Source organism: Dipodomys spectabilis, unplaced genomic scaffold (genome assembly GCF_019054845.1).
Source record: "Dipodomys spectabilis isolate Male_0828 unplaced genomic scaffold, ASM1905484v1 ptg000231l, whole genome shotgun sequence".
NCBI lineage: Eukaryota > Metazoa > Chordata > Mammalia > Rodentia > Heteromyidae > Dipodomys > Dipodomys spectabilis.
In genome coordinates, this window is record NW_024870908.1 from 2,057,699 (window position 1) to 2,073,483 (window position 15,785).

Consider the following 15,785-nt stretch of genomic DNA (forward strand, 5'->3'; position numbering starts at 1 on the left):
CCCAGGCCCAGAGTTTAGGCCCTATGACCGGCCTAGAGCGGTGTCGCTACTGGAATCTGGGATGTTGGCACATCGAATCACTGTTCAGCAGGTGGCTGAAAACATGACTTGTGCTATCATTACTTTGAAACTGGTCAGTAGAGCTTGATTTTAATGCATTTGTTTTCTTTTTTAAAATCATATAAATTAGTGTATTACACATGTGGGTTCTTTCTAAAGACATGCACACAACTAACTTGAAGATAATGAACTGCTGGTGTGACTGTCCGTTCTTTACTCTTGCCTTGGAAATGGTTCTTTTCAGGAAAAAAAAAAAAAAGAAATCCTTAGGCTTCACCCGAAGAAGTCCAGGGCACAGAAGAGTTAAGACCCATGTTGGAGGTCCCTGTCTGATGGTCAGAAACACAGCAAGTCATTAGTGGAAAGCCAGGGATCTTCCAAGCCTGCACAGCAGAAGCCACGGCTGAATGGTTAAGATCATGCGTGGTAAAATGTGTGGTCATCAAGAGCCTGTCTTGGGAAGAGTTTAGGAGTTTGACTTGTTGGCCCTCTCTATCCCCACAGCCATGAGAAAGGCCAGTCTCCAATCTTGGGGATGGTGGGCCGCAGTGTGTGTGTGGGGGGAAGCTGGGGGGGTGGAGCTCAGGACTGGAGAGTAAACCAACCCCATCTCCTCCTTCTGGGGATGAAGAACTAGAATGATGAAAGAAAGCTATGTTCTGACTCCAGAAAAAATGGGAGGATTCACATTCAAATCAACACCATTGGCCACATCTTCCGGAGCCAATCTCCTATTCCTTAGCAGACACAACCTTCCAACGTCAGGCGTGAAGCTAAAAGCAGGGGAGGACTGTGCCTTCCGCTCCGATAACTCACCGCTCTGAGTTCCATATTCAGGATGGTTGTGTAAGCTCCTCAGAGTGGGGCCCAGAAGAGCTCGACAGCAGTCGGACAGAGTGTGTTACACACACAGTGTGTCTTGGTTTCCAATGCGGCTCCACCTCACCGCAACTTAATCCAGGGACTTTGAGGATCTGCATGATTTTTCTAGTTCCCAACCAACTCTCATACTCCTTAAAGCCCCAGCTCTGGGGTTCAGATGCCACCTCTGCCCACTTACTATGAGAGTTTAGGTGAAATACTCAGCTTTGAAGCAGATCTCTAAAGATCATCTCCAAAGCACAGCAGAACTGCTTGGCTATTTTGTGTAACTTGATGTGCACTAGAATTCCTCCCCCATCCCCCACCCCACTGGGGTTTCTCAGTATTGAACATTAGCTCTTTAGGCTTAATATTTCTATTTCCTGGTAGCAAAATCAGACTAGGATGTGGGGCTCTACAAAGATCAATGGGTAAGTCTAATGGCTTCACATATAATCAGTTTTATTGCCAGGTAAGAAATTCATATTAATATAGTGAATACATATGTTTACAAATAAACATTCTTAGAAAACAAACAAATGTTTTTTTTCTTCGTTGTAGGAAGTATTATTGGTATCATAAACTCTGCAGTTGTGACAAGTATTTAACACAAGTATTTACTTGCAGAACATATGGTTACTAAAATATTTGCACATAAAATATGCTCCATTGACACACACACACACACACACACACACATACACACACAAAATAAAATGAAATAAAAGAACTGGGGAGGGGAGTTGGATGGGGAAGGTCCTGGCTGAGCCCTAGGCAGATGGAGGCTGAGACATTTGAGGAAGAAAGTCACACTCTGATCCCACTGGAAGTCAGGGCACAGCTACGAGAAAGGAAAAGCTTGTGGTAGGTGCGGAATGAAGAAAGTCTCCAGTGTGATCTGGCTTTTCTCCTCCACATCGCTCCACCTAGGCTATTGGATACTGCTCTTAGAGCCTGGGGGGCCTTACCTAGCTCCATAGATCATCTGGTAAGTTCTGTCTCCCCACCCCAGAGGACACCAAAGGATGAAGTAATGCTGTCAAAGCTTCCTTCCTCACTTCATCCTTCAGAGACAGTTGGAAAGGAGGAATTAGAAGTACTACATGGGCCCATCCTAAGACAGCCTCACTTGAGATGAACTTGATCTTCATCATATTGACCAGGCCGCAAATCAACTTCGTGGGACAAAATTTACTATGAAAGAAACAGCATGAGGAAGAAATGAAATACTCATGATTTGGATATCCAGAGAGAGAGAGAGAGAGAGAGAAAGAGACAGAGATAGGGAAAGACAGACAGAGACAGAGAAAGAGAGAGACAGAGTTAGGATAACGATGAGATGAAGTGGGTTTAGGTCACAAAAGAGCCAAAGTGAGCTAGAAGGAAGTGGAGAATCACAGACATTTTTAACTGGAGAGAAGCTCAGAGAGAAGTGGTGTTTCCTGGGCCGTGTACCACTTCTATGCGCAGTGGACATGGTTGGCAGCTTGTAGACTCAGCACTATTAAACACTGATCTACAAAGCATAGGTTTCTGGTTTCAATTATGTTCTAGTCCATCTGGTTATCCAAGGAGAAAGCCACCACTGGGGGCCGGTGTCTTTAACTACGGTTAATTACTTTGGCGGGGGGGAGAGAGAAAGAGAGAGAAGACACACATATACAGAAACACAGAGCGAGTTAGAGAAAGACAGAGATAGAGAGATAAAGAGAGAAGGTCCTACTCTTGGTTTAGATCCTTCCATGGGTACTAGCTCTTGAGAAGACTTACTTCTGCTCTCTCTTCTTAACAATTGGTGTGGGTTTTCCTGTGTGTGGTGAGAATTGAGATGCAGATGGCGGTGTGTGTTGCAGCTCACCATGCCTCGTCTGTGGTGTGTGCGGCCTCCACCTGGACACAGGTAAGGCAGACAGACCACACCAGACCCCAGCTTTGTTCTGCTCCACACTGCTTTATACATGCAACTGTATATGAAGTAATTTCTTTGCAAGACTTCATTTTTTTTAAAAACAGGCCTTTCTGTCCTCTCTCTCTCTACCTCAAAAATAAATAAAACCCTTGAAAAACTCAACCTAGCCCCAATCCCTTCTACCCCATGATTCAGATGGGAAATTAAGGCCCAGAGAGCTCCAAGCAGAGAGCTCCAAGCTGTCACCAGGAAGATAACTATCTGAATTTATCACCTCCATCAGGCCAGGGTGGAGGAGGGAGCAGGCAGAACGGGATGAGGAAGTCCCAGACTCTCCTTGAACCAGATCCCGTGGGTGTTCTCGGAGGTTCCTGTCCATTGCTAAGACCTTTAGGACCGAGCTGAAATGAAATTTGCCTCTCTCCCCATGCACCCAATTGGGATTTAACTAAACTAGCAGGACGAAAGGAAAACCATCTTCGTTGGGAAACCAAAGGGCCACTGGGTGAGAGGAACCCATCTTGCCAACCAACCTGGGGCCATTTTGGATGAAGAATGAAGGCGTTGGATCCCTGCAGAGGTAATTGCAGAAGGGATCATGAAAAACCGCACGGGTGTCTTTAGCCCTAACGTTGGAAGCAACATCTCGGGGGGGGGGGGGGGGGGAAGGCAACGGACATGGGGGAAGGGTGAGGGGCTCCCCTATAAAGGAAGGATGGAAACAGCTACTACTGCAGGAAAGAAAAACAAAACAGAAGGGAGAAAGGCTAGAGGGACACAGGTCACACTTGGGGAACGAGACTCTCACTGAACAACAACAACACATTGAAGGCACCACCCACGCTTATGACATTTTTCAGTCCAAAGCAGTTGAAGTTTGGCGGCCATGGCGGCAGCAGCAACGCACTGGGGGAGTGGCAGGGATGGGCAAGGGGAACATCGGGGCAGTTCCTAGAGACTGGTGTCATGGTGGTCTCAGGTCTTGGAGGTTAGGGAGACACCCCAGAAATCAGAGGGTTCTGGGTCCCCGTGTTGCCTCCCGTTGACTTTTCCAGCTGTGTTTTTTGTTGTTGGTGGTGGTAACAGGTGATATCATTGTTGGCATCTAAGTCTTAAAGATTTGTGGACCAAAAATTAGTTTATTTTTGTAGCGAGAGTACATTTCCTGTCTCTTTTTGTTTTTGTAATGATCATTTTTTAAAAGTTTTTCTGTTTTCTCTCTGGACTCTCTCTTTCCCCCCACCGTAAAAGCCCAGTGCTCCCATTTCCATGGCAATGGTCTTTATGGGGGATTTCTAGAATGTTCCTCCCTTTCCATCAACATCCGTGGGTTCAGACTTGTGTGTATGTGTGTGTGGAGTGAGTTTGTGTCTTGTTCTTGATTTTGGTTTTGACTTAGACGGTAAGAAAGGTGCTATCAGTACATTGGAAGGGGGCTTAGGGGTGCGGGGTGGGGGAGACCCATTAACTGTCTTCAGGCTCATCCATATTCTGGGTCCACAGAATTTGGGGGGATTAGAAATTTTCTTAACATGTGGACAAAGTCTTCCCAGGTACCTCTTCTTCTGAAATGCGTTCTTCTCTCATTTCAACCCTTGTTCTTCCTCCCAGAAAAGACAGCATGTGGCCAACGGTACGTGTGCTCCAATGGACACAACTCTAAATTGTGCTACTTATATCTATCTATCTATCTCTATGTATATATGTTATTTTTTTTCTCGTCATGGATTTCAGTTTCAAGTCAGGAGGAAAAGGGGGAAAAAAAAGAAATTCACCCCCAAAGTTTGGGCATGTGACCTGGCCGCCTTGGGCCGGACACTGAAAGAGAGAGCGTGCCTCAGTTTCCCCTCGGCCGTATTGCTGAAGGCCAGCCTATGCTTCGGTCTCCCTCGTCTGCCTGCCACCACAAGTCAGGCGTGACGTAGAAAAGGCCCGATTCTGTGTCACCAGCAGGTTGGTGGTTCGGTTCCTGTGGAGACTGAGTGGGTATGGAGTCAGATGGAGGGGAGGGCAAGAAGGTTGTGGCTGGAGTGTGGGTGTTTGGGTTTGTTTTTTGCCTCTCTCAGTGAAGTATGGTCTCCAGGGTGCTCCCGGTAAGCTCAGACAGTCACTTCTGTTTTGCTGTTGGTGATGAAGTATGGCTGTGTGGGTGGGAAGTGCTGGGGGCGAGTTCCCAGGGGGTCACTGGACCCGGATTCAGCCATGCCAAGCTTGCCCTTGTTACCATATGCCTGTCGGCGGAGAGACTGGTCGTTGGGGTCCCAAGTCTTAAAGTTGGCGGTGGTGGTGTTGTAGGCCAGGGGGTGTGGTGCCATCTTGTTGGTGCCGCGGGACTTCTGTCCGTTCTGCTTGGCGGGCCCGTGTTCGGGGCTGAAGGCCCGGGGTTCATCCTCCACTCTTACAGGGTGCAGAGGTAGGTTCCCCTTGGCAGCCAGCTCAGCCAGGTGCCTTCGCTTGGAGTAGAAGTCATCATTGACCTTGTCAGCTGTATAGTGGGTGGGATGGGTGGATGGAGAAGGGGAAGAGACAGCGGAGACAGGGAGTGAGAGGAGAGAGAGGAGAGAGAAAGAGAGAGAGAGAGAAAAGAGTTAGGGATTGGCAGGTCAATCCAAGAACAGCATAAAAAGAAGCCAAAGGTCCACACGAGACACAAAGAGAAACTTCACCTGGAACAAGACAGAGGCCCTTTCACAGACAAGAGCAGAAACAGGAGGGTCGAGGGAACGCTCCAGGGGACCCCTAGACCCTCCCACCACAATCCTGGCTCTCCTTCCACCATTCCTGCCTTCCTACAACTGGAGAAGTGCTTCTTCATCATCGATAAAGTCCATCCTCACCGCAGAAAACAGTGAACATGTTGAGGGATGTTCACATCACCACCTACTCAAGACAGCCAGTATCAACAGATGGATATTATTTTCTTCTAGTCTCTTTAATAACACAGAGTTTAATTTGGGAATTTTTTTCCATTGGTTTGTTTTGTTGCTTTTATTAATTTCTTTAGCATGAAGTAGCAGACTTATGTTCAAATCCAAACTCTGCCACCTGCTAATGCTGTGACTTTGGGTAAGTTATGAAATTTTGAATCCCATTTTGGTTTCTGCACGAGGTACGTACTTGCGATAAAAATGGATGTTCCAGCCAGGTGCTGGTGGCTCAGGCCTGTAATCCTAGCAACTTGGGAGGCTGAAATCTGAGGGCTGAGGTTTGAAGCCCAGGGAGGAAAGTCCATGAGACTCTTATCTCCAATTATAGACACATACACACACACACACACACACACACACACACACACACACACACACACACACACACCACACACACACGTATATATTCCATAGGGCCATTTGGAAGGTTAAGTAATTTGATGTATATGAGGTGCTTTAGATTTAGTCTTAATCATTATCCCCATCTTTATAATACCATTTTCATTCTTCCCATACCATCCTGTCAAACACTCTCTATGTTGCTATGAAATTACTAATACACAAGATTTTAATGCCCACATACTACTTCAGGGTAGGATTGTCAACATTAGCCATTCCCCAAATGAGAGAACAACATACACCCATATTTTGCTATCACAAATAAGGCTCCAATGGGAATCTCTTGCCTCAATCACACAAAGCCTTTACACTGAGTAATGGGGCAGCTTTTAACATCAGCCTCTTGAGCTCCATCCCACGGGAAGGAGGAGGCCCAGGCTGCCTCCTGGAATATGACAAACCCACAGGTAAGCTACCCACAGTTATCACAGCCAATAACTGCCATATACCCAGTGAGGTCCTCCTGGATGCTACAGCCAGTCAGGTGACCTGCCCTCTGACCCCAGACACTCAGCCAGCCCTGCCCAAAGCATGCAAACCAGAGGAACTGCTCAGCTGACCCCACATCATCAGCCCAATAAACGGTTGCTATGCGGATCCATTAAACTTTGGGGGTCATTTGTTACACAGCTGCAGATAGCTGATACCTGCCATCATTCACAAAAGCCCGTAGGTAGGTAGAAAGGAGTGTAGGAGCTTCAAGAAACTGGGTGCAACTCTGTGTGGTTGGGTGAAGAAAACAAGGGCGACCCGCCAGGCACCCAAAGGCTCCTAGACAAGATCGTGACATTCATGCCTGTTTCTTTGTCTGAGCGTCACAGGACTTGGTGGTGTTTTATAGGAGAGGAAGACAGGTATTGCTGTAGTGCCCAGGACATGGAACAGTCCTCCAAAGAGATGTTTTCAAGATTATTTCAATACCTGAAGGTTCGGTAGATAAACCATTGTCCGATGATACAGTTTCTATGAAATTCTTTCTCCTCAGCATTCCTGGTCCCCCACCCTCCACCCCTACCCACCCACCGCCACCCCGATGTGGAGCCAGGCAAAGGTGAGGTAGAGGTGCACCTGGCCACTCTCTGCTTCTTGCAGTGCATCCCTGTCTTTGTATATTAGAAAGCTCCTTGCAAAAGAACTAACGGATTCACTGACACAGTCCTGTAAAGCCCCATTAATAAACGCATTAACCTAATCAGTGGGCAGATGGCTGACAAGCCGACCAGGAAACAGATGAGTGAGACTTCCAACCATACTGGCCTTCTCCGGCTTGATTTTTCTTCATTTAGAAAAGAGAGGGAAAGAGAGGAAGGGGGGGGGGTGGTAGAGAGGTAGGGAGGGGAGAAGGTGACTTTTTTCCAATAAGCCTAATTGCCTTGAAGGAGCCAGGGCTGTAAAATTAAACTGTATCTTCCTCCATCTGTCTCTCTCTTCATTAGTAGCAGACAACTTGCACAGGTGTGGGGCGGGATGGAGCCTCGCATCGGTGGAAATAGAGAGCTTCGCGTTTCCAATACAAGCTGCTGCACGTCAGAAGGGCTCAGCAGGTGGCCGCCCACCTCCCTTCTTCCCTTGGGCTGAAGATGTCTCCAGGAGGCCTTCCCGTAGCTCATTCTCACCTGGTGATGTTCTTGGTGATATTCTCCAGTGATGGAATTTTTTTTAACCTGGTAGGCAATGCCACCATTAGAGCTTTTATAATCCTCCATCTGTCTCTATCTTTGGTTTAAGAATCTGATGATTCCTAGTGCTGGTGGCTTAAATCTTGTCATTCTAACTGCTCACATGGCTGAGATCTAAGGATTGTGGTTCAAAGCCAGACTGGGCAAGAAAGTCTGTGAGACTCTTATCTCCAATGAATCACCAGAAAACCAGAAATGGTGCTGAGGTTCGACATGGTAGAGCACTAGCCTTGAGCAGAAGAAGAGCTCAGGGACAGCACACGGGCCCTGAATTCAAGCCCCACAACTGATTAACAAAAAAAGAATCAGATGAAATGCAGGGATTAATCTCATCAGATGCAAGCACAGACTCCAAATTATTTCAGTGGCCTCCCTCCCAAGTCTGCATGGCCCAGACTCTAGATCCTTGGTCATCCTCCGTTCTTCCCATACAGATGGAGAGCTCATCACACGGTGTGCTTACTTTAACTAGATCTGCTTCTATAAAGCACTGCCAACCAGGAGTCTTGAAATGACAGTGATACCTTCATTTAAGTTCTGATGCCAGGAGTCTGCAGTCAGGGCAATGGCAGGATCACCCTCCCTCTAAAGGCTCTAGCGATGGGTCTTCCTTTACCTCTTGTGGTTTCCGGTGCTTTGAGCATTATCATGGCAGCAGGAGCACGGTGGTGAGGAGCTATTCACCTCATGGCAGCCAGGAAGCAGAGAGAACAACAGGAAGTGGCCAACGACAAGCTATCTCATCTTCCCAGGGGAATCTCTCAGTAGCACACTTCCCCTATCAGCCCTCCCCTTCACAGCTCTACCACCTCCCAATATCCTATTCAAACTCTTAATCCAACAATGGACTAACCTAGTGATGACCACAGAGCCTCTGCAATCCACTTTCCCAAAGCCACGCCTCCATCAACACCGCATCTACTGGGGAGTAGGCCTTTGGCCTCTGCGCCTGTAAAGGATACTTCATACTCATCCAGCAACATAACATCTAGCCCCGTGACTGGTACAAATCTGGGGTACGACGTTGTACATGGTGAAGGAAGTCAAGCTTTAAAGATCTTTAGAGTCAGCGGGGTGCCAGTGGCTCATGCCTGTCACCTTCGCTACTCAGGAGGCTGAGATCTGAGGATTACAATTCAAAGCCATTCCAGACAGGAAAGTCCATGCGACTCTTCTCTGCAATTAGCCTCCTAAAAACCAGATGTAGAGCAGTGGCTCCAATGGTAGAATGGTAGCCTTGAACAAAAAAAGCTCGGGGATAACGCCCAGGCCCTGAGTTCAAGCCCCAGGTCTGGCATACACACACACACACACACACACAATCTTAGAATCTAATAGCACTCTCTAACATATTAGAAATGGGTAGGGTGTTTTATTACCTGACCATCTAGTCTGCACCAAAAGAAACAAAACAGAGTGGTCTGTTCTGCCCAGGGATTGAAGAGTTGCAGCTTTGGCGAAGGATTTGCTCAGGCTTCATGCGTCTTCCTGGCAGTGTAAAGAGGCCTGGATATCCTCTTAGCCGGCATAGCTCCGAGGAAGTAGAACAAAATCAGTTGAGAGAGGCCGACGGAGCTAAACAGAAGGCCGTGTGGACATGGCCTCGCTGCTGCGTAGGCACGCACAGTGTTGAACCCACCAAGCTCTCCGCTGGGGGACTGACGCTGGGTCATACTCCATACGCTTGGAAACACAGTGGCAGTAGGTACTCTTACTGGCTTCCTTTTAGAAAAGAGAAGGCTGAGGTTCTGGAGGCTTTGGAAACTCGCTGGGTGTGGACACAAGGTATCTGGCTGCGGTGCCAGCTTTTACTCCACAAGACACAGCCTTCGTCAGTCTGTCTGTCCACACTATGGAAGGGGGCGATGCGTCTCTGTTGAGGATCTACTGGCAGAGCGGTCTTCCTTTAACACGGCAGGGTTGAGAATCGTGTGGGTGAAACGCTCCATGTTCCCTCCTCCTCCCCGTGACACAGATGAATGCACGTGTGTAAACAGCATGTTCTCAAGAGAAAACGCCAATACCTCGTGGCCAGAAATTCAATGAAGCCCCAATATTTTCCCCCACCCCACACATACTCACATACAAGACCAAACACGTCTATTTTTTTCCCTTCTTCCTCAAACAGGAGGGGGGGGAAAAAAAAGCTAGAGCACCCGCAACTCTCCCCCATGGTCAGGCTCTTATTCTTCCAGTATCCCGTTGGCTCCTTCATCACCCGAGGTGTGATTTCCAGCATCTTCTGAGACACACTGGCCAACTCACAGATGGGAAGGAGGGCCTATTTTGTCCTGAATCTGGGCTGCACACGAAGTGATAGGCTTTTTTTTTTCTGCCCATAGAACTGAGAAGAGACAAGGTTTCTTCATTATCGCTCCAGGCTGGGCATTGTTCGGGAACCTTCCATCTTTTCCACATTTAGCCGGCCTCCAGTGACAACAGGGTTCATGGAGTTCTGCCTGCCACGTGGTACCAACTTCTGTCTCTAAGAGTCTAGTTCTTCTGTTCTCTGTACCCCACCGCTCAGAGAGCTCCGCTCACTTCCTGTGATGTCACAGCAGAGCCATGCTGTGGACTGGGCACCCCACACCAGGCTCTGGAACATGGCCACACAGCCCCGCTCCTCCCAATGCAAGCAATTTCCCATAAAATTACATGTGTGGAGAAGGAAAGAGGAAATGATGTTGCTGATAGCTCAACGCGTCACCGCGTAAAGCAAAATGTAGAAGGGTGAACTTCTGCTTCCAGTGACTTCCAGTGACTTCCAGTCCTCTACAAAACGGAGCGGGGAAGATAAACTTCGAGAGCAGACAGGCACGTGTTTCCACGTGGGACTCTTCCATCAACAAGCTTAAGACCGAGAGCAAGTCACCCCCATCTTCTACGCCTCACCTATGAAATCTGACATGAAGCCCCATTTCCAGAAAATGAAATAAATCTAAATGAAGTAGAAGGTGATGGCATGGAGGGTGGAGGGGGGGTAACAGAGAGTATGATGCCAATGTCATTGCCCGAATACAGGAAATGCAATAGATTGTAGCTGCTACTGTTGTCAGTGTTAGAAAACAAAAAGAATATTTTTTTTTTAAAAAAAGAGGATAATCAGATCTACTTGGCAGAGTGCAGTGGAGAAATAAATGAGACAAGGCAGGTAAAAGCTCGGTACATGATAAGTGGTTCATATCAGGACTCCCTTAAATGTATAACCTCATCTGAACGTTGCTGTAGGTAGCTACTTATCTCCTACCCTGCCCTCCCCCTTGGCTTCACATTCCTCCAGCTCCAAACTTGATTCTCCAGCCTTCTTGAAAATCTCCTAGCAAGATTTTTTTTCTTTACCCTGTGACCCACCCCTCACTACTGACACGCTAACGAAGCCACGCAAGACAATTCCCACCACAGCCAGCTTTCTTTAAGAGAAAATTGCTGTTCCCTGCCGGCGCTTCCCCCAGATTGGAATGATGGATGCCAAGGATTATGGGTAGATCTTCAGTGTGTGCCTCCGTGTTCTTCCCCCGTGGAGGGCCGGGACTCCTGCTGTGATGGTTAATCTCAATGGTCAAGGGTGACCTATGAGATTTAGTAACATGCACTTCTGGATGGGTCCGTGGGGATGTTTCTAGAGAGAGTTAACTAATGGGGAAAGACAGGCTCTGAATATGAGCAGCAACAGCCTACAGGCTGTTGGAACTAAAGGTGAAGGAGGAGAAAGCCTATTAATATAGGTATAAAATCAGTCTCTCCCTCTCTCTGTCTCTATCTCTCTCCGTCCCTGTCTCTCTCCATCCTGACCACCGTAACGTGAACTGCTCTGTGCTGCCCTCCTCCCATGATACACTGAAACCGTGAGCCAAAATAAATCCCTCGTCTCTTAAGTTGTTTTTCTAATTTTGTCCCAAAGACAAAAAGTCTCACACACCATCTGATGACACCACTGGGAAACTGCAGAAAGGTAAGAGCTGAGGCCCTAATCGGAGGAAGCTGGTCTTGGAGGAAATGGCCTTGAAAGGCATTTTGGGACCTCAGCCGTTTCTCTCTTTTACCTCCAGCCACCATGATGTGTGCAATTCTTCTCTCTCAATCTCTCTCTCTCCCCCTCTCAATCTCTCTCTCTCTTTCACACACACACACACACACACACACACACACACACACACACACACACACACACACACACACACACACCATGATGCTTGGCCCAAAGCAAGTTCAGTGGCCGTGAACTGAAACATCTGTAAGCCCAAGTTAAACCTTTCTTCCCTTTAAACTGATTGTCTCTGACACTTCGTCACAGTACGAGAAAGCTGACGGTCACACTCTGATGATAACCAACTATAGCCATGGTGGAACCCGAAGGCTGGAGGAGCCTGGGTCCCTGGGCTACCCCCATCAGCCTGCCCTCCCCCGCCCAGGGTCTCACAGGAGAGACAAACACGTATCTTCTTGTTAAATCTCTGTATTGGTGGGGCCTTTTGGTTAAATGCCAGACAATATTTACTTTGACTTAGATAGAAATGGTTTCTGGGTCTCTGCTCTTTCATTCCCCCCCCCCTCCTTCACAAGCTAAATTAAAAAGTAAAAGGGGGACAGTTCATAGTATGCATAGAACACACAGGCATCTCTCCCTCTTCTTTTGAAATGCATGTGGTAAAGCTATACAGGTTCCCAAGGTTGTCTCAGCAGGCAGAAGCAAGAAAGGCAGGAAGGAGGAGGAGGAGGAGGAGGAGGAGGAGAGGGAGGGGGAGGAAGAGGAGAGGAAGGGGGAGGAAGAGGAAGAGGAGGAGAGGGAAGATACAAAATAAGCTACCGAGGAGGATGGAAAGGGTTAGGGAGGAGGTGGGGAGATGGGAGACATGCCTTTATGACGGGTTATCTCTGTTTCACCTCACCCAAGGCCATGCGAGGAGAGAAAATTGTGTTTGAAGCTGGTCTTAATGGAGCCCCCACTACCCATCATCGGATCTTTCCTGAAGCATGTTCCTCTAAGACAGGAAACCAGAAAGGAGTGTCCCGGAGCCTGGCCCTTGACCATCTTCACCCTGCTTCATCCTGACAGCAGGCTCCTGCCATCTTGGCTGGGGTGATTTCTGGAAATGCTCCGGTTGGGCTTTGTGCCATGAGCTGCTTTGGCTGTGGCCTCTGCCGAGTCTCCTGCCGTCAACAGTCCCGAAGCCTCAGGTCCTTCATCTCTGGCAGCCCAGATCGGGCTCCTGCCGGCCATGGGGCCCCTCATCACGGGGCTCAGGACAGAAGGTGTTTTTCTTGCTGTCTTTCTGTCCACCTAGCATGGCGGCTCCATGGATGGAGAGTCTTCTTTTGGGAAAGCGATGGTGTGTTCTGTCTTCTGCTCCACCTCTGTGCGGGTGAAACTGTCACACACCCGTGGGTTCAGAAGAACTCGCCACGTTCCACTTGACTCCGTCTTCCTGGAATCATCTCAAAGTAGCCAGTGATGAGAGCGGGGTACTCTGGGGGCCAGGACATGAACGATTACTATGTCCTTCCCAGGGAAGGCAATAAAGGAAAAGGAAAAGCAGCCTCGTGTTTCCCAGCCCCTGGGCCTGGCGTGCTGCCGTGGGTAAGTTCCCATGTTCACAGACGCTGGATGAAGGACTTTTTTTTCCTTGTACCTCAACCGTCCTCACCGCTCATGTTTAGCTTCTACTCGCTAAGGATGAGACTCATGGAGCGAACCAAGCGAAGCCACCTTCCAGCCTCAAGCCGTCATCGAACTCGCCAACTCCCAGACAGATGGGTAAGGCCAGCTGACCCCAGAGGCCCCAGGTCAGCACATGGTTTCCTGATCTAAATACATGCTGAGCACCATATAATATTTTTGTCTTTTTATTGCCAGTCCTGGGGCTTGAACTTAAGAGCCCGAGCACCGTCCCTGAGCCTCTCTATGCTCAAGGCTAGCGCTCTACCACTTGAGCCATAGCGCACTTCTGGCTTTTTTTGTTTATATGGTACTGAGGAATCGAACTCAGGGCTTCATGCATGTGAGGCAAGTGCTCTACCTCGAAGCCACCTTCCCGGCCCATGCTGAGCTCCATACCTGGTAAGCCAGAAGATGTGAGGTCCTCTGGTACCCGGTATCATTGTGGACAGGAGATAATGGATGCAAACGCCAAGGCTTTGTTCACCTACTCCCAACAAGAGCCCTGTCGGGCCCCGCCCTCCTCCATTCCTACCCCCAGTGGTAGACAGCCCACCTCTCCACTTCTCCACCGCCCCCCCCCAACTCCCCAGTGACCATCACAGGCCATTTCTTTCCTCCTCCCATCGCGATCTGTTCAGAGTTGGGCGGTAATTCCAAACTTCCCATTTTATACCAAGTGGCCACTTTAGAACCCGTGACCCACCACACCCACGGACGCCCAACGAACACCAGCCACACCACGTGATTTCCACCTGAGTGGCCTCTGCCCCTCAGTCCTTCTGGAAAGACCACAGGCTCTCCTTCAAACGTCACCCTCGGCTCCCTTTAAGAATGTGTTAACAAAAGGTAGACTCGACGCCCGCTCCCTGCCCCGGATGATCAGGCGAGGGGACGCTGGGGTGCACCGGGCGGGCGGGCTTTGCTCAGCGGCGCATGCTTGCAACGTAGGAAGACACTCATCGTGATCTTGATGCAATGGCATTTTCTGAAAACCAGGGAACCATCTCCGCTGGTTCATTTCATGCCCTGTGGGTTCCCAGGGAAGCTCATCGGAGCTCTAATGCTTGCATGTGCTTTCCAAAAAGGCTCAACTCAGGAGCAAGTGGGATTTGATTTTTATTAAAAAAAAAAAAACTATATCACCTCATTCCACCGCCCTCCCTCCCCCTCCTCCTGCACGACATTCTACTGCCTGCTACCAACACCAATAACCCAAATCAGGAAATTGCACAAAGCCAGAACATTTCATGAACTGCATGCTGAAGGCTGCCTTTGGGTGAACAGGTCTCCCAGGACAGGCTAGGGGGGATGTTGGCAGTTCAGTGGAGCTCTAGCCCAATTACACATTTCTTGTGCCTCCTCTAGTCTCTCCTGGATACAAACAATTCTCACTGGGATGCCTCTGTTTCTTTAGAAGAACGAACGAACGAACGAGGATTTGTTGAAGCCATTTTATCTCCACGACTTCTATTGTTTTATTTTTTTCTAAGTTGTTGGCAGCCCTGGGGTTTGAACTCAGGGCTTCACTCTTGCTAAGCAAATGCTCTGCCACTCGAGCCACCTCTTCCGTCCTTTTGGCTTTTAGTTCATGTCTGAGGCAGGATTTCATATGTGTTGGTCTGGACCAGCCTCAGAACATGATCCTCCTACTTCTGCTTCCCGAGTAGCTGGGGTGACAGCTAAATGTCATTCTAAAAGCAGCTGAGGAGCAAGATGTAGCATGTGTTCTAAGCCTCCATTTCTCCATGGTTCATGCCTTTTTGTGTGTATTTGTGCCTGTACTGGGACTTGAACTCAGGGCCTAGGCATTGTCCCTTAGATATTTCATTCAAAACTGGTGCTCTAACCACTTGAGTCACATCATCATTTCCAGCTGTTTTTTTTTTTTTTTTTTTGCTGGTGAATGGAGATAAGAGTCTCACAGATTTGTCTGCCCTAGCTGGCCTCAAATCACAATCCTCTAACCTCTGCCTCCTGAGTAGCTGGGAGTTTAGGCATGAGCTACTGGTGCCTGGCAGTTCATGCCTTTCTAAATATGCTTCTAGAATTCTGGCCTGAGAAGCTCATATTCCAAACTCTCTTAAAGAAAGATGCCAAGGTAATGCTTTTTTCCCCACGGGACAGGTGAAGGAATCAAGGAATAAAGATTCTGGATAATTCAGCCATCAAGTCTCTCTGCCACTGCTAACAAGAGATAGTGTGGGAAACCAAAGCTAAGACCATCCCCTTTCTGATGCTCTTATCTTCCAGTTCTGGCCCAGCTCAAACCACCACTAGGAAAACAGTTTTAT

At 48.5% G+C, this 15,785-nt stretch overlaps 1 protein-coding gene across 2 annotated transcripts in view; it reads right to left on the bottom strand.

Moving 5' to 3' along the window:
• Window positions 1-4,929: 4,929 nt before the first annotated feature.
• Shisa9 (shisa family member 9) overlaps window positions 4,930-15,785 on the bottom strand; it is a 190,716-nt gene continuing 179,860 nt past the window's right edge. For both annotated transcript variants that reach the window (XM_042698421.1, XM_042698420.1), the window contains one exon: window positions 4,930-5,315. In XM_042698421.1, the coding sequence (XP_042554355.1) occupies window positions 4,930-5,315 (386 nt within the window). The remainder of the gene's footprint in view (window positions 5,316-15,785) is intronic.